We start from the raw sequence: 23045 nt of genomic DNA, 5'->3' as shown, positions 1-23045 counted from the left end.
GTATACTTGGTTTTTGAACCTTGGTTTCCAAGGCATCAACCAAGAGTCTGTCTGCCACGCTACTGGTGTTTCAAGGATTATTTGAGAAAAAAAAAAACAGTGTGAAGCATTAAGCAGATATTAAATATATGCGAGAAAAAACCTGAACATTCATAAAATATTATTTCAAGAAACGTTCAGCATTGGTACTCTCTGGTTTATTTATCCCATTATCCCATAATATTTTAGTTTGTCATTTTGTCATATATATATATATATATATATATATATATATATATATATATATATATATATATATTTTTTTTTTTTTTTTTTTTTTTTGGATCAGATAACTTTTTAAGCTGTCATATAGTCATGTTCCAGCTATGGGGCATGTTGTCACATTTCGCTTCCAGTCTTCAGGCGTAGATACAGGAAAAAGTATACAATGAATGATGCATTAATGAAACAAAGCCACATATTAGTACCAGACATGTGTGAAATTAATGTGGAATAAAATACATCCTGTAAACACTAAGTAGATTTACACAAACTGAGAAAGTCAAAAGCGTTGCGCCTGTCATGTTTCGGGGAAAATGGCAATGAAAATCGCTCCAAAAACGCGTTCCGAAAATAGCGATTCACTTCCGCAAGCGCCGAGGCTTGCCTCTGTTCCTCCAGTTACTGCGTTGCTTTCACTTTATGATGGGCGTATCCAGTAGATACACGCACCATTAGATAAACAAACGGAACAGAAAATGTTTTTCACGGTACTTGTTGTTTAATGGATTATTTTGGGGGAAATTCTGTGTGGAGAATTAAGCAAGTACACTGGCTACAACTATTTGTTACATAGTTGTGCAGTTCATTTTCCCCCCAGAATAGGTGTTTAATTTATTTGTTATCAAATCATCAGAGAACACACTTGTAGTTTTGTTGTATTTATTTTTGATAAATGCATTAATAGAAAAATCTGCAGAGCTTTTTTTTTTTTTTTTAAACCTTTATTTAACCAGGTGACTCAATTGAGAAACAGTTATCTTTTACATCGACAACCTGGCCAAGAGGCAGCGTAAAAAGCCAGTACAATACAAAAAAAAACAAAACATAAGAGATACAAATAACACAGATATAAACAGTGACATATAAAAACAAACAAATAACTAAAAACAAGTACAATGATCCTGAATTATTGACTGAACTGAATTTTTAAAGGAAGAAAGTGATATAAATGAGCTAAGCTTTAGAGTCTGCTGCAGATGATTTCAATCATATGCAGCAGAAAACTGAAAAGCTTCATTATGCAGTGAATACTGAACTGTTTTTCCAACATAAGAGTGTTTAGTTTGCTGTGTTAATTACATCATTCATCATTGATAAAGACTGTGAGACAATACTAAGGCTACAATTAAACAGAAATAAAGAACAATAAAGTATGTTAACAAAAAGCAAAATGCTACAGAGTACACAAGTTATTAATATGAGGTACATCAATTAGACATGCTACTGCTAACATCTTTTTTGTACATTTAACAAATAATGATACAGGGGTAAAAAGAAAGAAACATGAATCAAGGCAAGGCAATTTTATTTGTATAGCACATTTCATACACCATGGTAATTCAAAGTGGTTTACATAAAGAAGAAGAATAAAAATAGAACATAAGGAATAGAAATAACAGTAAAAACAGAGAATTTTGCTATCTGGATGGAAGAGCTAGGAAGTCTTAAGGAGTTTGTTGTTGTTGTTGTTGTTGTTGTCCGTCAGAGTGGATCTAAACGGATCTATCCATCAGAGCGGATCAGAATGGATCTTCCTCACATGACAGGACTGCTACCTGTTAAGGCACTTCAAACTGATAAACAGTTTCAATCTCCCCTTTTGCCAAGACACCTCAAACTGCACCACACAGCCCTAATCCCACTTCCGGAGGTATCTTATCTACGCAACGCAGTATAAATTTCCCCTTTGGAAATTTCCCCCTTTGGAAAGTGTCCTGACTGTAATCCAGAGATATCTTAACCATGCACCACAGCTCAAATTTCCCCATGGTTTGTCCCCTTATCCAAATTTACCAAATTTTAACCTAATAAAAATTACTGACCTATGTTCCCCTGCCAAGTTCAAATGTTATAAAATAGACAATAGGTTTTCCCTCGAAGGACTTAAAGGATTAGTCCACTTTTAAATAAACTTTTCCTGATAATTTACTCACCCCCATGTCATCCAAGATGTTCATGTCTTTCTTTCTTCAGTCGAAAAGAAATTAAAGTTTTTGATGAAAACATTCCAGGATTATTCTCCTGATAGTGGACTTCAATGGCCTCCAAACGGTTGAAGGTCAAAATTAGTTTCACTGCAGCTTCAAATTGTTCAACATGATCCCAGATGAGAAATAAGGGTCTTATCTAGTGAAACCATCGCTCATTTTCTGAAAGAAATTGAAAATTATATAAGTTTTTACCAGAAATGCTCATCTTGAAGCTCTCTTTAGTTCAAAGTTTGAATTAATTTTTATATGCAATATGCTAGTTCAATAGTATATAACAATTAGTTCAAACTTTGACCTGTGGAGGGCAGTAATACGCTTAGCAGCGTCTACACTGCTGGAAATCAAATAGAGGAAGAGAGCTAGTTCAAGATGAGCATTTAAGGTTAAAACTTATATAATTTTAATTTTTTTTTTCAGAAAATGAGCGATGGTTTCACTAGATAAGACCCTTATTTCTCATCTGGGATCATGTTGAACAATTTGAAGCTGCAGTGAAACTAATTTTGACCTTCAACCGTTTGGAGGCCATTGAAGTCCACTATCAGGAGAATAATCCTGGAATGTTTTCATCAAAAACTTTAATTTCTTTTCGACTGAAGAAAGAAAGACATGAACATCTTGGATGACATGGGGGAGAGTAAATTATCAGGAAAAGTTTATTTAAAAGTGGACTAATCCTTTAACTAGAACAGAGTATGCACATAGTGCATTACTGACCTTCAGTCCTTACATATAGTTGTCACAAATGCTTTCTTCCTAATTCTCCCAGCTCTTTCAACAAGACAGCAATATTTAAAATGCATTAAAAGTCAGAAATAACAAGATGATACATAAAAGATATAAAATACATTAAAAATTAAATAAAAACAGGAAAAGGAATTAAAAGAATAAAAAGATAATACGTATAAAATAAAATAAAATGCAAACAGTTTGGAAAAAATGCAAACAGTTCCAATTCCAATCAAAGTGCATCAAGATTATAGCTTTTCTATGAGTTGATCAAAATACTTGCAGAAGGTGCACACAGTGCCATACACACAAACACAAAACAACAGCATGTAACATACATGACACGAACATATCAGAATAAGAAAACCCCTTTTTTTTGCCATGTATGTTAACACATAAAATGAATTTGTTTTGGTAACAGAAGCTACTAGCTTTTATTCTGGTTTGGTTGAGCTTATGGTAAATCAAAAATTAAATCTTTTCATCATAACAAGCAATCAAGCCTCTTCAGGCAAATTTGGACTAAACCCCTGAATTCATATGGATTAGTTTTACGATCTCTTTATGAACATTTTGAAGCATCAAAGTTTCAGTTGCAAAGGAAATTGAACAGCATTCAGTCATCAAAAAGATCTTAATTTGTGTTCCAAAGATAAACGGCAAGGATGAACGCAAGTCTTATAGGTTTGGAATGACATGAGGGTAAATGATGACAGAATTTTTATTTAGGGGTGAACCAACCACTTAAAGGCCGAAATGAAGCCCACAAACAGGTTCCTCACACAAGTCCTTGTTTTGTCCATGTGTTGTAGGATATAATGCAATCCCTAGTTGACTGTGTCACTGGGAATTCTGTGAAAATCACTTCATGGCTTTTTACTGTAAATTATAAGATGTTTTCTTCATAGAGGACATCTTTTGTACAGGCAAGTTTTCTACAACACTATCCTGAAAGAAAACATTCACAAAAGTTAAAAGAAATGAACATGACATTTCAGTTACACACATTCACAAAGACTACATTCACACTGGAGGAAAATGTGTTCCAAATCGAAAATGTGGATTCCAAATTGTTTTGCTCATATGTGACTCGTTTAGTTTCATGACGGTGTGAACAGTACAAACCATATGGAATCTCATCATTTCATTTCTGTTTTTGGCCACCTTGGCTATATTCAGACTGTCAGTCTCCAATTTTTTGTGTATCTGACCTGTATCTGTGTATCTGATCTAAAATTTTTGACTGCAGAGACATATGAGGCTGGTATGTGTGCCTTTACTTCATGCTATTGTCTCCGCTGCTGGTCTCCGTTCATTTTCTCCGATGTCATTTTATGCTCATCTGACACTTTGCAACAACAGAACCTTGTTTCTGCAGCGTCTTTCAGCATGTTTCCTAACATCTGACGTTTACATTTTGCATGGCGTGAGAAAGTCACATAAACCATGTGAAATCCAATCAGAGCAGTCAGACTGAAACCAGAAATCCTATTTGAATAGGATTTCAAACCACATATGAATGCAACTTGAAACGTATGTGTAAAAAACGCATTAAATGCGTTTTTTTTTTTTTTTTTTTTTTGCTGCTCACACATGCTAAATCTCATCAGATTTCAGTCTGATATGCACAAAAAACGGATTTGAAGTGACAATTTGAACATAGCCGTCCATGTGGTTCTAAATACGATTCAGGTCAGACATTTTGCAACGCGACCGCAGTCTGAATGGTCATATCAGAATTCATGTGACTTTTATGTCACTCTAGGCCAGCGTTCGTCATAATTCCATGCTGATGGGATTCACTTCAAAGATTTTACATAGACTACAGAAAGTTCTTTGGTCACTCGGTGAACATGACAGCCAGGGGAGAGGAAGTGTGGTGTTGTTTTATGGTGTATTACTGTGACAGCTCTATAGAGTGCCTCAGGGATGACGCATTTTTGTAGGCAAAACCTGGAAGCGAGTTAGCATTTTAGGACTTCCGGTTCCAACGCCGTAAAGTCTATGGGTTTTTTGAATGGGTTTTTGCTAAATCGCTTGAAATAAGGTCTGTGGTTAACAAAGCCTCTAAATACTTTCATGTTTTGATCTATGACATAAAACACACCAGTTATAACCCGCTTGTGATTTTTTAAACTTTTACTGTGTCTTAAAGAGTGCCCTAGAACTTTTTTTAAAAAGATGTAATATAAGTCTAAGGTGTCCCCTGAATGTGTCTGTGAAGTTTCAGCTCAAAATACCCCATAGATTTTTTTTAATTAATTTTTTTAACTGCCTATTTTGGGACATCATTATAAATGAGCCGATTCAGGGCTACTGGCCCTTTAATTCTCGTGCTCCACGCCCACGGAGCTCGCGCTTGCCTTGAACAGTGCATAAACAAAGTTTACACAGCTAATATAACCCTCAAATGGATCTTTACAAAGTGTTCGTCATGCATGCAGCATGTATGCGTCGGATTATCTGAGTATTGTATACTGTTATATTGTTTACATTTGATTCTGAATGAATTTGAGGCTGTGCTCCGTGGCTAACGGCTAATGCTACACTGTTGGAGAGATTTATAAAGAATGAAGTTGTGCTTATGCATTATACAGACTGCAAGTGTTTAAAAATGAAAATAGCAACGGCTCTTGTCTCCGTGAATACAGTAATAAACAATGGTAACTTTAACCACATTTAACAGTACATTAACAACATGCTAACGAAACATTTAGAAAGACAATTTACAAATATCAAATTTGTAAAAAATATCATGATATCAATGATCATGTCAGTTATTATTGCTCCATCTGTCATTTTTCACTATTGTTCTTGCTTGCTTACCTAGTCTGATGATTCAGCTGTGCACAGATCCAGACGTTAATACTGGCTGCCCTTGTCTAATGCCTCGATCATGGGCTGGCATATGCAAATATTGGGGGCGTACATATTAATGATCCCGACTGTTACGTAACAGTCGGTGTTATGTTGAGATTCGCCTGTTCTTCGGAGGTCTTTTAAACAAATGAGATTTATATAAGAAGGAGGAAACAATGGATTTTGAGACTCACTGTATGTCATTTCCATGTACTGAACTCTTGTTATTCAACTATGCCAAGATAAATTCAATTTTTCATTCGAGGGCACCTTTAAAATCGTCTGTTGCTAACAAATTGCTAAAAGGGACTACTTCCTTTGGTGGGGACTTTAGACGTCATCATTAAAAATGGGACATTTGGACAGCATTTCTCATGAAAAAGTGGATAAGTATTCATACACAGCGCACATAATCAGCGAGCATGTTTTTAAATAGAGTTGTTTTTTAAATAAAGTTTGAGGAAGCTTGGTGGTGACGACGTTGATCCGCGACCATGGTGTGCTGTAGTCCGTTTATGGCCTACTGTTACCTTTTATATCTGACGACTTTATTTAGGCTTCAAAATCTATAAATGTTGTGTTAACTTGTAAAGATTATCTTGATAGACAAAACGTGTAAGTGTCATAACCCTTTGTTAAACACAGAGCTTATTTTCTGCGATTTTCCAAAAGTCTATGGGAAAAATGCATAGGCTTTCAATCGAGGGAACCCGTGCGCCGCTAACTTCCGGGTTGGCCTACAAAAACACGTCATCCCTGAGGTACTCTATACAAGCTAAGTGAACTTGGAACCCGAGTCTGCACAGTGAGCGCGAAGTGGAGCCGCGATATTGAGGTCCCGCCCAAATTCAGAACAACTCATTATTTTAGTGTGAAATAAACAGTTATGGAAATGTAGAAATTAAAGTTAAAGCTTCAGTCACCTTGCAAAGATCCAGAAAAAAGTCTGTTGACGCCTCAGTGGCTACTTAACTCAGACAAGCTGTCAATCTCAGCTGTCAATCATGACGTCTCACCCCCATTTTTATAGCATCAAATAACAAACTAAAAACAAACTTATTTAAAGAATGAACATTTGAACCAACACCAACGTGATAAAAACTGCCTAAAATGACAGAAATTGTCTTTGCAAAAAAATATTTGAAGTGTAATTTAATAGTTTAGTTTGTCTCACATCCCACTGGAATACATGGACAGGGCGGGGTTTATGACCTATTCTGCTTCCAGCCACCTGGGGGCGATCAAGATGCTTTGGCTTCACTTTTCAGGACTCGTGTGGCATGCTTGAAATTAATGCGTGATGTTTGCACACATTGGAATCTGATATTTGCCACATTTAAAAATGATAATGTGAAAAGCCATACAAAAAATTGGAGAGCATTAAATCAGAATTGAGCGCTACTGCTTGCACCATGTGACTTTCCAATTGATTTTAAACGCGAAGTATCTAATTTTGCAGTTAAAAATCCAGTCATCTCTCCTACACAACTTGTATATTTAAAGCTGCAGTCCACAACTTTTTTTGGTTAAAAATTATCGAAAATCAACTTTTGAACAAGTACATAACCAGCCAGTGTTCAAAACGATCTAATTATCTTGTCTCGATTCAGAACAGTACGCTTGTAATAATGTTTTATAATAAGAGCGACATGGCGGATTTCCGCGGGAAATTCAAGCATGCAGCAGTTCCTCTGTGTGTCATTACGTCACGTCCATAAACAAAGGAAGGAGTCCCGTCGAGAGGCTAGTCAGTTATATATCAGCTGCCGGTAGCGGCACATTTATAGCCTTTTCTCACAGCAGCTGAAATAATTAAACTTATCATTTTGATGGTGGATTGTAATCCAGAAAGGTCCAAATGACAATCATCAGTGACAACTGAGATTCAGCCGTAGACAAAAAGCAAAAGAAATTGAAATCTACAGGTAACGCTAATACACACTAAATACACAGTCACGCAGTGCTGATGTTGTTAACAATAACAATTTGAGAAAAATATAACAGTAATAATAATTTGCACGGTTTGGCATGATCCGAGCTAAGCAATCGTTAGATTTAATCATCATTGGCAGCGTGATTTATTGTAGGCCTAATGCTTTTTTCCTCAGTTGGTCAAAACAAAAGTGGCAGAAATGTTACTTACTTGTTCAGATGATATTTACCCGTGAAAATTCTTATATTGGTCATACTTTCAAGATGTAGAATCTGTGATTCTGAAGTTCAGTATTCACACCGGTGCGGTGACTGACAGCAAGCATTAGATTCATCCGCGCTGACCAGCTGTGCCGAGGCACAACGCACGTACAGATAACTGTTCCGCATATGACTGCAATCACATGTTTCAAACAGAGATGGCGACAAAGAGGAAAAACTGCGGACAGCAGCTTTAAAAGGTCAGTACTGTCTTACGTCAAAGTATACTAGTGTTTTTGTAATGATGACTAAATGACACCACATCACACATACACACACAGAGAAAACGCAACCAGAAATTCTTACCTGTTACACTAGCAGAACACAAACACTTAATCCTGCTATAGCAAAAAAATACACAATCTCATCTGTAATAAAAAAAAATACAGTCTTTATTACTACAGACTGAGAGTTGATTTTTCAGATATTTGACTGATATTTACACATTTCTACCTGCAGATATATATTGAGTGAACAGATAATATCTGAAGTGATACTCACTAGTGGCAGTCCCACTAATGCTCTTTTCACTGATAATGCTGATGCTGTGCTGACGCCGGCGGATGCTGCTGCTGTTGGCGAAGATCTCAAGATGATAAAGTCCAGAGTCTGTGGTTCTGGTGTTTGTGATGGTCAGAGAACCAGACGAATGATTCACCTTCAGCCTGTTTCTGAATCTCCCATCAGCATCTTCAAACTCATCACCTGTAGAGGGATCTCTGGCAATTTTTTAGCTATACGAGTGTCATTAAAATACCACCTCATCAAATCATTTGGGTTTTTTATTACACCAGGATCTAAAGTGACAGATTCTCCCTCCTTCACTGACACTATTTTATCCGTCTCTGCATCAGGATCATCTGAAACACAAAGAAACATCTGCTTTTTGTGCTGTTACAGAAAACAAGAAACAACTAATTTGAAAGAAATGTTTGCATACAAATGACCAGAATGAGATATTAACTTAGGGTAATAAGAGAATTTTACTTTTGCTGGATTCAAAATTAGTTATTGAGCCACACATGAGGAAAATTCCTCCATAAAGAACATACTTTGCTGCTAAACTAATTTTAAAATATAATATAACATTACTATGCATAAGATGCATTATTATAATGATAATAATGCATTATATAAAAGTAAAATTATATAAAATTACTGTTCATTTTTAGGTAACTTAATTACAGTTACTTATAATGTACTTGCATTGCATACTGTAAATTAGTTCAACAGTTCTGTATAAAAAATCTAAATTTGTCGTCTAAAGGTAAAAGTGAGTATTTATATTATTTTTTACCTCTAATACACCACTATGTCCAACTGCCTTGCGCATCCGGTTGGTGAGGTCTGAAAACGCGTTCTGATGATGGAAGTGATCTCTCGCGCTTATACTTCAATGAGTGCGAGAGATCACTTCCGTTGTCAAAGCGCGTTCAGACCTCACTAACCGGATGAGGTTAAGGTTTATAGGGATTTTAAGAAGTAATGATTTGAATTACTTATTGCGTAATTAAATTACTTTTCAGTCAGAGTAATTAGAAAAGGCTTTTAAGTACAACATTGATGATGTAATTAGTAATTAATTACTTTTTTGAAGTAACTTACCCAACACTGTACAAGATAAACAAAGATAATAGCAATGACACAAAGAGGAGAACAGCTTTGGACAACAATACTGGACTCTGAACCAAAAGGAAATGATGACATTAATACACAAGAAAATAACAAACTAAAGTCACACGCAGAAGACAATGACAACAAACTGGAAACTAGAACAAAAGAAACAGGAATGAAACATGGGAAATCAAGGGGATACAATCTAAAGTTTCCAGAAACGGAAACCAAACGTTGCTGCTATAATATGAACACATTGTGATTAAGCATGCAAACATGGTCTTTAAACACTTATTAAATGACTCACCATGGACAGTGACACTAAAGATCTTGTCACTGCTGCTGTTGCTGCTGATGATCTGTAGTTTATATTCTCCAGAATCTGTGTCTGTGATGTTTGTGATGGTCAGAGATCCAGTCTGATGATCCAGCTTCAGTCTGTCTCTGAATCTCTCAGTACCTTCATTACACTGAACATCTGTACAGATCTTACTGGGATCTCCACTGATCTGAGCGATGCGAATGTTGTTAAAAAACCATTTAATCTTTTCTTGTTGGTTTGTTTGAACACCAGTGTTTAGAGTAGCTGAATCTCCCTCCATCACGTACACTGACACCCTGTCTGTGTGAACACTCGATGCAACTGCAGAAGAAATCAACAGTTCATTATAAATAATTTCTAAGAAAGTAGGAAATATAGGCTACAACAAGCACAGTGAAAATGTTTATTTTGCAAATTTTTACTTTTTTTATGTAATATATGTTTGTTTTGTGTGAGCCTGTCAATGACACTTTTCTATTCTTTTAGACAATAAAGCGTTTATGAATTTTACATTTTTTTATGTTTTTTTTTTTGACAACGAAATAACTTACAAAATAAAAACTATTAAATAAAACGTACCATTTATGATTAAAACAAAATATGCTTTAATTCTTCGCTATTGTGTAGCAAAAGGGGAGGGTTAAAATATGCAGAAGATGCTGCAAAACCAAAGAATGAGCTGGACCTGAAGGATTTTTCTGACTGTGGGCCATACAGGGTAGAAAACCAATGGATCTACGATCAACTTAGGCTTACGATGCTTTTGGGAAACGCAGCCCAGGACTGTAATTGTGAAAAAGAGTCTCTTGTGCATTTATTTTTTGAATGTGCTCATTCATCTTTCTTTGAATTTCTAAGTGTTAAAATGAACTGCAACCTATAAATTTGTTATTTCATTCAAATTAATGTGACTTTTCCAAAAGAAAAATATGATCGATTTGTTTTTGACATTAGGACATTTTTATATTCATCACACTAAATGTAATAACTCAAAACCCAATTTCACTCATTTTCAAACAGCCTCATTTTCAAAAAAAAAAAAAAAAAAAAAAAAAACTACAAGCCCAAAGTAGCCTAGCCTACTGTATCTTTGCTAAATGAATTTAACATGTTTGTGATGCTATTTCATTTTTAACTTCATTTTTGTTTGTTTGTTTTTTTTATTTAAATTGTTGTTTCAATGTATACTTACAAAATGTGTCAAGAACTTGCAGTTGAATTCTATCGTTTTGAAATTTTAATATAACAACAACAACAACGTATTTATCCTGAATGAGTGGACGCGGCCATATGTGTCTGCCTTCCGGTTTCATCCGCTTCCAGCTATTTTTAACTGTACAAAATAGCTCGTTTTGCGGCTTGATATTGCAAAATGTGGTTGTTTATCATATTATTTAAGGCATTGTCTTAATTATTAACACACTGGTTTGTAGCGCAAATAATGTTACCGTTTACTGCACTTTGTGATTCATGCATCTAAAGAAGAGGAAGTCTCGCACATTCACCATTCACATAAAACAGCTTACAGCATTCCAAAATAAGGCCTAACTTACGAAATAGTTAGGCTACATGATTTGACTGATAGACGTTAAGTTTTATGGCTTTTAAGGAACGGCGAAATGAAAATCGTAACGGGAATCGTCGTGTTTTTATAATAGGAAATCGAAAGCGAAACTAACATCAGAACAATAGCCCAAAGTTTCGTCACAAATTCCCAGCGTCTTAAAACATTTACAACATTAAGAAATAATAAATTAAGGTCTGTAGAGTGTTAGTGATAAGAGCTAGTAGGCTATTAAAATAATGAAACTGGGTCACATTCGCTGTTTGTTTTATCGTTCACCATAAACAAATAGGCTACACCAGGAGTTCCCAAACACATTCCTGGAGCCTCTCCAACACTACGTTTTCCATGTCTCCTTAATCAAGATTCAGATCATCAGTTCATTAGTCGAGACTACAAGACCTGAAATGGGTGTGCCCAGACAAAGGAGACATGTAAAATATGCAAAGTTGGGGAGGCTCCAGAAATGTGTTTGGGAACCCCTGGGCTACATAACTTACCAAGCTGAAAAGTCCACACTGGGACGAAAATGAAGAGGCGCATCGCCAAAATAATCTTTTTTTTCTATGCAAAACAAAAAAGCAGTTTCCGTCCAATACTTCCTAAACTGAAAAAAAAAAAAAAACATAAACAGATGATTGGGCGGGGCCTCAGAAGGTTTTGCAGTAGCAGTCAGATGTGAGCGACTCTTTTCCACCCAAGTTACACCATGACAGCATCAAACATTCAAGTATTATTATTTTTTGATAAACAACAGATCTTGTAATAGATTATTTGGCTGTAAATAACAGTATCCATGTGTTGGCGTTTATGCAATACAAGTAAAATAACAGAACACAGCGAAGTAAAGTTAGCTTTAATAAGTGTTGAGTAATGGGTCTTTGGCAACTGTCAGCCAATAATTTAATAATTAACTTAAATTAAGATTTAATTGCTGACAATAGATATTTCTTGTGAAATGTAAATTTCATACATTAAATTGATCATAAGTGACAGTTTTTACATTAAAATTCTTTCAAATTTCTATTTCTATTCAAAGAACCATGGAAGACAAATGTATTACAGTTTCCACAATAATATGAAGCAGCACAAGTGTTTTCAGCATTGATAATCAGAAATGATTCTTGAGCAAATCAGCCTATTAGATTTCTGAAGGATCATGTGACACTGAAGACTGGAGCAATGATGCTGAAAATTCAGCTTATATCACGGGAATTAATTACATCTGAAATACTGTAAAATATTATATTATTTTGAATTTTAATACTATTTTACTATATATATATATATATATATATATATATATATATATATATATATATATATATATATATATATATATATATATATAAAATATATTTAGACTCAATCTTCTCATTAAACACACTTCACAGCCAGAAAATTCTCAGTGGAGCTGCAGAGGGCAATGTAATGTTGGCAGGTAAACATTAATACTGCAGAAATAATACTGCTCACTGGAAACCTCTTGACTTTGTGTCTAGAGTCACAGTCTTCTCAGCGAACATCCCCATAATCAGATATCACCAGCATAAATGTGACGTGCTTGTGAACCTGTACTGTGAGCAGAAGAGGGCAGCATCATTTCGGCAGGTGTACTGTTATATAATGGATATTATATTTGATATGCTACAGCATAGGGTAATAGGCAGAAGAATTATATTAATTTATGTACAGAAATAAACAGAATTGATTGCATATTGCACTGAAATTGAAAAGCTTAAAATTATTTATTACCAATTTTTGTTTTATAAAATATGTATTTTATAAAACATGTTGAAATAATAATAATAATAATAATAATAATTAAAAAACTGCTAGAAAAGCAAAGCCATAAATCTAAACAAATTGTATTCTAAATTTGAGGTTTATATTTCTTTCAGGATTTCATTTGGGCCCAGTACTACACTTTTTCCAGTAGATGCCAGCAAAGCTCCAGTGGTACACAGCGCTGGGGTTAGTTATTTACAGTACAGTAGCCTATAATTTCTCTCAAATATTACTGTCACAATCGAGTCACCTGTGCCAGATCTCCCGAACCGCCAGAGGGAGCCGTCACCTGAGTTTTAGTTTACATTGGACTTCACTGGGACTGATTGCCTGTGCACCTGCAGCCAATCATCCTCACTCACACTCTCTATATAAACTGCTCTCTTGCTCATTCCCTTTGCGAAGTCTTGATTAGCCCCGGTTGTCATTTCTGAGCGTTTATACCCGCATTGTTGTTTTGTTGCTGACTTGGACTGTACTTTGGATTATGATTCTTGCTGCCTGTCTCGACCCCTGCCTGTTTACTGATTATCCCTGTCTGCCGCCCGCCTCGACCCTCTGCCTGGTACCTGGTTTATGTTATTGTCTGATTACTTCAATAAACTGCAAATGGATCAATACTCTTCTGACTCGTCACAATTACATACACGCACACAATGTTTTAGTACACAGATTTAAACCACACTCTGACATTCATACCAACACATCCACACCATATAATATATAGCCGTATAATTTATTCAATTAGCTCTACAATTCAGCAGAAGCAGAAAACAGAAAAAAGCAGTTCTGTCAAGACCACTATCGTCAAATATGATTGATAATGCATAGAGTTTGTATTGGTGGTATGTTTCTGTTTCGGGCAAGAACTCCCTGCACATCCATGCATGGATAAGAGCAGGGTGAGCAGCAATAACCCCCTTAGGGTAAACACAACATATGCAGATATCATTAATGTCATAATTTAACATGTACACGTATTTCAAGAATTAGTCTGATTCAGGGGAATCATAAGGCCAATCCTGACTGAAGAGAGGAGGAGCTGGGGATGGAGGAGGGTAATTTGCTCCTGAGAATGCAATAGCTGCTGATAATTCTGAGGAGCTTAATGAACAACTTGATGATGAAGAAGAGGAACAGTGTCTGCTGATGACAGGAACAGGCAGATAAGCGGGAAAACGAGAGAATTAAGAGAAATATAGATAAATCTGGGGAGTGGGGCTGGTTACTGTGCTAACTATAGCTAAAAACAACCAATGGGAGATCCACACAGAGTGGAGTTAGAGGAGAAGTCGAGGGGCTGAATTGAGCTAGAGGTCTGCATTCCCACGGCTCTCCCGCGGGAACCGCGGGACCCGATAAGATTTCTTGCTGCATGGGATTAAATTTTGAATGAAAGGCGGATTGCGGTCGGTAACTATAGAGTGCATTAGGCGGGAGCGGGCGGTCTGACAATAACCCGGTCGCTCCCGAGATGTATTGACATCCGCGCATCTGTGCTTGAACTTGAAGTGAACAAAACTTTCTGCAGTGGTGGCGTTCAAAAACCTGGCAAGATATGTTCTTTGCATTAGAGGTCTGCGTGAGTGCACCTTCAGAGAACATTCAACATTTGTGATCGGATTTTGGAGGAGAGACGTTCTGAAACGGTCGCCAGTCAGCGTCATTCTGTTCTTGCGTTGATGGTGTTGACAGCATTATAGACAAATAACAAATCTTGTATATGCAACATTTTATATTTGTCATCCCCAATCACTCTCTTTCTTTAGGGGAAGTTTAAACGCGAGATTCTGAAAACGATCTTTAGCGGGACCCATCGGGTCGGGAAGAAAATCACTATATGCGGATAGCAGGTGAACACGGAGTGAATTTTAGGCGGGAGCGGGTTCGTGTGGAATGGAACCATTGCGGGAGCGGGACAAAAAAAACAGTCCCGCGCAGACCTCTAAATTGAGCCATTGGAGGTGGGGCTGTTGGGCTGGGCAGGAACTCTGGAGACACATGAGATTTTAAGATGGGCGAAATCAGCAGAGGCACAGGAGACTTTGAGATAGATGGGACAAGCGGGGATGGGCGATACATGCAAATATTCTTTTCCAATACATGATAATTTCCAGAGATCTGCAGGAGACTTTGAGCTGGCTGGGACAATTGGGGATGGGAGATACATACAAATATCCTCTTCCAAAATATGAGCATCTCACCCTCAGTAGTGGGAGTGTGGGTGGAGTATTCATCCATTCCCTCATACTCAAGCATCAATACCATGTAGCAGGATGAGCTCTGGGTCTGGAGTGGGGCTGGTGATGCCCACCATGAGGCAGATGGTGACTCCACAAACAGTGAAATTTTCCAGAGGGCCATTTTTCAGAGGATTGCTCACTGAGGCTAGTGAAAAAGAAGATGCGCAAACCAGTGCACAACATTTTGCTACGGTTTCCGGGTTGAACAACGTGTTCCCTGGAAATGGTGTGCAAGGATACGTTTTCTCTTCTTTGGTGGGTGTGTCAAAAATGTCAGCCCAATCAGCAGCAACATGTATATAAACCACGCGGTATTAAAGAGACAGCTTGTACAATTGGTCCAAGTAAAGTCGTTTACAAATGTGTCCGCTGCAGCTCGGTATACGCAACAATTGAAGACATTAGAAGACATGTTTGTTGTAAGAGTTTTATAGTAAAAATATAGCATATCAATTCTTCAAAAAGAACACAAAGAATGGCCTTCTCAGCTGCCATACTTGCAACTCTTGCAGTCATCAGAACAGAACAGAACGCACCACCGTTTCCATTTTTAAAAAAATATGGTAAACAGTTAAACCTTAACACTAACCAATAACGAGCTGCCATTCTGACATAAACAACACTGAAACTCTGCTACAACAATTGCGTTTTCTACATTCACCATTTAACTATAAAATGAATGCAGTCTTTGTTTATAGGCATTCATTCTGTTGGCAAAGCTTCGCAATTAAAAATGTTACCATTCTTTACAATATGGTATCATTTTCTCAGGTTTGGCCTATAAAGCAAATACATCCAGTGTTAACGTCAGTTCTGCCAGGTCATGTCAGTCAAGCTCGCATCAGCTGACTCCCAGGTGACTTACGTCTATCTATAGGAATACAACGCCTAACATAGCATCCATATGTGTTATGCTGTGAATGTGAGTCATGTGACTCTCTCCTGGTACAAAGGAAACAGTTTATTGTCCAGCATCAGTGTGTCTGATCTCAGCATCAGTCTCTCTCTACCTCTGGAGATAAAAACCATAGATATACATAATAAAGGCTAGATGTCTTACGGCGGAGTCTCTAATGTCATCACCGGCGGCCATCTTGTCACAGGCAAGCTTTCTGGTGGGCTCTGTGGTACCTGATGTAAGGTGAGTGATCTGCACAAACACAAATACTCTTATCTCGCTGAAATCTTGACGGATTTACAAATGGTTTAATTTCTTACAAACGCTATTAACATGGCTATAATTCTGGATGCTTGAACATGTTGAAATTGCAGCTTTTCTTTTCAAAAAACGACTTAATCTTGCAGCATAGTTGTGTATCACAGCTACTTGCGCAAGTTATCAAGGCTGAGACCACAATCGAGCTGTTCAATTATATAGGTTTTACTGACACCAGTAACGATTTTATGACAACTAATCTTTTGTCTAAATTACAATCTTTCTGGATGTGGTTGTAGTTATTAGCTGGCTAATAACAAGAAGCTTTGAGTGAGACCTAGTAGTTACAGTTTAGTTGCTACCCAGCAATTTTACATCAGTGGGAGAGGCAGAATTGCTCTTTCTTTTCAATATAACTTAAGTTGCACATGATTTCCAATCGGTTTGGTTTGTTAAAAACATCTTACATTATGATACAGGAAATTGCTGGCTTTATAGGAGAAGATGCCAGATGTGCAGCCTAGTAAATGGCCCAACCCTGAAGAAGTTAAAATAAATAGTAATAATTCAAATTATTTTATTATAATAGTAATATTCATATTATAAAAGTGTGTGTATACATGGGTTTCATGTGACGTCACTGTATTCTATCGCCGCCATATTTGTGACCGGTCACAGCTGCGCGCCCTGTTAAAGTCTATGGTGACAGCAGCTACAACTACCAGAGGAAGGCCAACGAAACACTCTCAGAAGGTTCACAACAAGTTTATAATATATCTTGGATATGTGGTGCTGTTAGCCGTTTCAACAGTCGTCAGAACTACAAATTTATTTGATCCTAAAGTAGTTAGATCGGCAGAATTATTGGCTTCATTCAGAAGGGACCACACCACTTTTGTACAGATAAAACTTATTAATTTTATTATATAAATATCTGATTATTCTCATAAAGGATGTGTTTCGTTGAGGTAAATAACCCACAGAGCTGATGATCATCTCTATATCTTAAAACTGGAGCGCTCAAAAAGAGACAAAACATTAATAATGATTGGGACTGTCTTCTTCTTATATATGATATTATAATCGTATATACTTGTAAAATAACGTTGTGAATTATTTGGGCTTATTTGCTGTGTTTCGGAGTTTCAATGACGTTACTTCAAGTTCATCTGTGCGTGATTTTGTGCATATAGTTGTAATATTATTTTTATTATATTTTTATTATATCTGGATTATTTTATATAGGATGTGTTCCGTTGAGTTAATTAACTTTCAGTTTATGGGTTTTTTATTCTCTTCAGCTTCAGCGTGCGCAGCTCAAATAGCAATGATTAAGTCATTAAAATGTTTAACGTTACTACACAGTAATATTAAAACTTTAATATTTCTTTTAGAAAATGAATGCATTATTTTTAATAACTAGCTCTTATATTGTTCTAGTATTATTTTCATCAACACATAGTTTCTCAAATCATCTCATTTTGATAACAGTAGGCTATTATTTGAGCTGCGCGCGCTGAATGAACACCTGTAAACTGAAGCGCTTTGCTAGAAGGTTAATTAACTCAACGGGACACATCCTATATAGGGTAATTCATATATATTTATACAAGATATATATAAAATTACAACTTATATTTGCACAAAATCATGCACGCATGTACTTGAACTAAGTAATGTAGTCAGCTGGTGTCGTGAATTTGTTCATCCTGTAACAACACACCGAAACACAGCAACTAGAATTCACAATATTTTCAAATAAATCAAATAAATTTGTAGTTCTGACGACTGTTGAAACGGCTAACAGCACCACATATCCCAGATATATTGTAAACTTGTTGTGAACCTTCTGAGAGCGTTTTGTTGGCCTTCCTCTAGTAGTTGTAGCTGCTGTCACCATAGACTTACCCTGTGTCTCAATCAGCTCCCTAGTTCAGTAGTCAGGGCACTGACCAGGGAGTCGGCCATTTTAAGGGCTGTCTGTCTCAATCGCAGAATCCTTCCAGGGCACTGAAACGTTCGTTCCCTGAAAAGTCCCACAATGCACCGTGAAAATGAGGGAGCATCGATGCTCACTATGCTCCCTTAACGAAAGTTCTGAAGCGCGAAACTTGAATCACGTGAGCCAACTCACTACACATAACAATACGCGATAGATGTTTTTTAAAATACAAACCGTTATTTTATTATATTTCAGCATAAACATACATCGCTAGACAGGTAATGAACATAATCTAGCTAACGTTTATAATTTATTCACGGCTGAAATGTTGCACGTATATGTAACAAGCAAATAATTAATCACAATGTACTTTAAATAACATTACAAGTAATGTCAGAAAATATCAGCTCTGTTGTTGTTCATAAATACCAGTAGTGATGTTGTACAATGAGGACATTGTCACGTCGCCGGAAATAGAGTCATAAGTGTCCCAATGTGTAGTGAACCAGCATCTTTTACTGTCCTTATCAGTGCCCGAATTCGTGTACACGATTCACAAGCTCGGGAGCTAGGGAACTGATTGAGACACACCCTTAAACAGGGCGCGCAGCTGTGACCGGTCACAAATATGGCGGCGGGCATAGCGGAAGTGACGTCTTTGAAACCCATGTATATATATATATATATATATATATATATATATATATATATATATATCATGTTTCTATTCTGTACACTGAGTTTTAGCCTATATATTGATTTAACATAAATACCTTGTGCATGTGCATATTCATTGCACCTATCTGTTCTGTTCAATGTTATTTTCATATGGCAGTCCATGGTTATAATTATTCATAAGTATGCAGTGTCATAAGTACATCTCTGACGTTTATAACAAACCAAACAGTTTGAAAATCGGTAGAAAATTGAGCAAGTTATGGTTATTTAAAAATACATGCACCATTAAAACACAATGTTACGAGTGAGCGAGCTGACTGTGACAAGATGGCCGCCAGGTGCGGACGTCGACCTCCATTGGCCAGCAGCGCGGACGAGACATCTAGCCTTTATTATGTATATCTATGACTATGATAAAAACACCTACAGCTGTGTGCTGAACAATCTCAACATCTGGACACCAACTAACTTTACTAACTAATATAGATTCCCTCTTAGTTATACAGTGTTGATGTTTGATGGTGTATGTTGTGTTATTTTAGACAGGATATGTCCATTTTGTCTTCACTCTTTGTATCATATCTTTTAATGTTATTGTGATGTCTGAATGTGTAGTGGTTTGCTAGTAGCATAGCAAACAGAAACTTAACTAAAATGTTTTATTTTTGATTTTTCATAGGCCTATGGAATTTTTCAGCATTCATTATTAAACTTCAACATTCACTGTGCTTCTTTGTTTTTCATTTATTGTTCATGTTTTAATCTTTTTGCTGGTTTACAGTTCCACACACAATAAGCTGGATATTTTGGCAAATGTAATATAAACATCATCACTCGTTGAGTGTCCAAAGCAGAAAATCACTAAAAGAATAGCACTCTACTTGGACAGGGTTGTGCTATAAATACACACTTCTGTACTCAAGGAACCTAGAACACCCAACAAAGGACACTTAATATTGCACCTCCTAATGCCTGTTTGAACAACAACAAACTCACAAACTCAGATGACACTGAAACGCTTTGAAAAAAAAAATTGATTTATTCTATGAAAAGTAAATGTATTACAGTACAGTGATAATAAGAAAAAAAAACAGTATGTTGTGCGTCAGGTAAAAAAGTTAAGCAATAAAACACTGCAGAAGAATAAACAATTTAACTTACAGACATCTTTCCACATTAGATTAGGTCAAATTAGATTAATAACAGTACATTAACACAATTGCTTTGGATTACTGTTTTCTGAAATTTTAGTGGTTTTTACAGAAGGGATTTTGAATGTCAATATATCATGAAAAGACATGTTTAGCATCAAAATCTCAAAAGTGACCAGTGCATAAAATTAGAACAAATATTTTGTCCATATTGTAGTGTCTTGCTTCTCTGCACTTGTCCTTCATAAATGTTTATTGTATACACACATATTTATATATACATTTACACTAATTTATATACATTATCTATTTGACCTTCTGGTTAGATGATAACTGCATTTCATTCGTTCTGTACTTGTACTCTGCACAATGACAATAAAGTTGAATCAATCTGAATGTAATCTAAATGTGATTGATCAAAGGTTCACCTTCAGAAAGTTATGCAGCAAAATATTCTTTCAGTTACCATCAGGAACCATCAGTAGAGTCTTATTCTGATCAGGGGACTGATTTTCTACTTCACCGTTCTCCTGTAGGAAAAAACTGATTTTCAGATTTGCAGAATGTGTGTTAGACTTAATTTCCTAATATTTAAAGGTCCCGTTTTTCGTGGTTTTTTGAAGCTTTGATTGTGTTTATAGTGTGTAATATAACATGTGTTCATGTTTCGCGTGTAAAAAAACACAGTATTTTTCACATAATTTACTTATCTGTATACCGCTGTTTCCACTGTCATAAAAACGGGCTGATGACTTCCTTGTTCTATGAAGTCCCTCCTTCAGAAATACGTAACGAGTTCTGATTGTGCCAGCGGTTCCTGTGTTGTGATTCGACAGCAGCTTAAAGGTCACGCCTCTTACCATAACGTGGAGATGCACGCGCTCAGTGTTATTGTAAACATGTCTTTAATTTTACCCTATCAATTTGAGCCGAAATCAGACCCGGTGATTGGACTGCGGGATGAAAATAACAGCGTTTCGACGACATGGCGACAAACACACTCTACAAACGCAACTCTTGTGTATTCCTGTGGGCGGAGGTTAGTCAAAAAACTGTTTTAGTGACGTCATTAAAGAAGGAAGTAGAGGGATGTAGTCCAAACTGGCCGTTCGATGTAGGCGACTTCTGTTAAATAAAATATCTCGCTTGGCATCGAACTTTGAGCTTTAAAATTTTACAGATTTTATTTATACTCTAACAACAACATTACACACTAACTAAAGTTTGAAACATGGGATCACGAAGAACGGGACCTTTAACACAGTGTCTTAAATTTAAAAAACAGCATTTTCAAACTATATGTAGTGATATCCGAATTAAAACACACACACACACACACACACACACACACACACACACAATTACAAACCTGAATCTGTAGTAAATTCCTTTTTTTTTTTTTTAAAGGCACAAAGATTCAGTGTTAGTATCTCATTTGATTTCCTGGCAACTTGAAACCCGTGCATTCATTTCTATTGTTCCGTTACTTTTGCGGGAACCAATCACAGACTGGCTTATCGCACCTTTATTATTTGCTCTATGTCTCTCCCTGTTTGAACTCGCGCCGCCTGAGCTGACTGGAATTCTTTTTGGTTGTCATGACAATGACTAGTTTAGGGCGGCTATTTCCGCGTTCATTTACACTGACAGAACAGTATCAGAGTCGCCTTTTACTTCAACGATGCTGTGACTTCTTTAGTTAAAACAAATCGCTCGATTGGGTGTAAATATCACTCACTTTAATGTTTTTTGTACAACCTGCAAAAATCGCTCGATGCCATTGCTGCTCCTGCAAACCGCTGATCAATGCTACAAACCAATACAAACTAACCCTGCGTCTCAATCCGCTCCCTAGTTCCCTAGGTCGTGAATCAGTATATCATGAAAGTGAATGTGGCTGATTCCCTGATCAGTACCCTGACTACTGAACTAGGGAGCTGATTGAGACACATGGTAAACCTGTCTGGAGTTTTCGCATCGCTCTGCAAAGTACGTCACCCAGATCGTTGATCTGATTGGTTGAAGGACTATCCAATTGCGTGACTAATGCTCGTTGATCATGCCTCTTGTGCAGCAGAAAATCCATACAGACTCTCCAGACCAATGTTCAATTTTAAATTGAGCTTGGTCTGGTGATAGCCAGACTATTCAGAGTTAGTATCTCACCTGAACTTGATTGTGCTCCTTCCCGTATGTCTGTTTGAACAACAAAAATCTTGATTAAACACACATTACTTTGGTTAAAATTAGAATAAAAGTTTGTATTTTCACATCTATAAAAGACTTGTTTCACACAATAAAACTCATTCTTGTTAAATCAGCTTTTTGCAATACTCACTTTTCCTTTTTGCTTGACGCTTTCAATAACAACACACCAGCGGCTGAAACCGTTATCAGCAGAACAACATAAACACATATTGCTACAGATGAACCTGAATCTGGAACAGCTAAAGAGAGACAGTCAATGTTACTAAACATCATCTGATTATCCATTCGGTATTTAACAATATAATTGATTGATATTTACACCTTTCATCACCAGTTTTATGATATT

General features: G+C 36.5%; 1 protein-coding gene across 2 annotated transcripts in view; it reads right to left on the bottom strand.

Annotated features, from left to right (window-relative positions):
• The window catches only part of LOC125271626 (junctional adhesion molecule C-like), a 75856-nt gene that overhangs the window by 47046 nt on the left and 5765 nt on the right, over positions 1-23045 (bottom strand). Inside the window, exons 4-6 of one of the 2 annotated variants that reach the window (XM_048195741.1) lie at positions 22830-22938; positions 22658-22687; positions 20355-21021 (exon numbers count right to left, since the gene is read on the bottom strand). The exons of the other annotated variant lie outside the window; for it this stretch is intronic. Coding sequence (XP_048051698.1) covers positions 21006-21021; positions 22658-22687; positions 22830-22938 — 155 coding nt within the window. The 3' untranslated portion in view covers positions 20355-21005. Of the gene's footprint in view, positions 1-20354; positions 21022-22657; positions 22688-22829; positions 22939-23045 lie in introns of those variants that run through there. 2 annotated transcript variants of the gene reach the window in all.

The sequence above is a fragment of the Megalobrama amblycephala genome, linkage group LG7 (genome assembly GCF_018812025.1).
Source record: "Megalobrama amblycephala isolate DHTTF-2021 linkage group LG7, ASM1881202v1, whole genome shotgun sequence".
Taxonomy (NCBI): domain Eukaryota; kingdom Metazoa; phylum Chordata; class Actinopteri; order Cypriniformes; family Xenocyprididae; genus Megalobrama; species Megalobrama amblycephala.
Note: the sequence above shows the minus strand (reverse complement) of the source record. Positions and strands in the feature narration are given on the sequence as shown.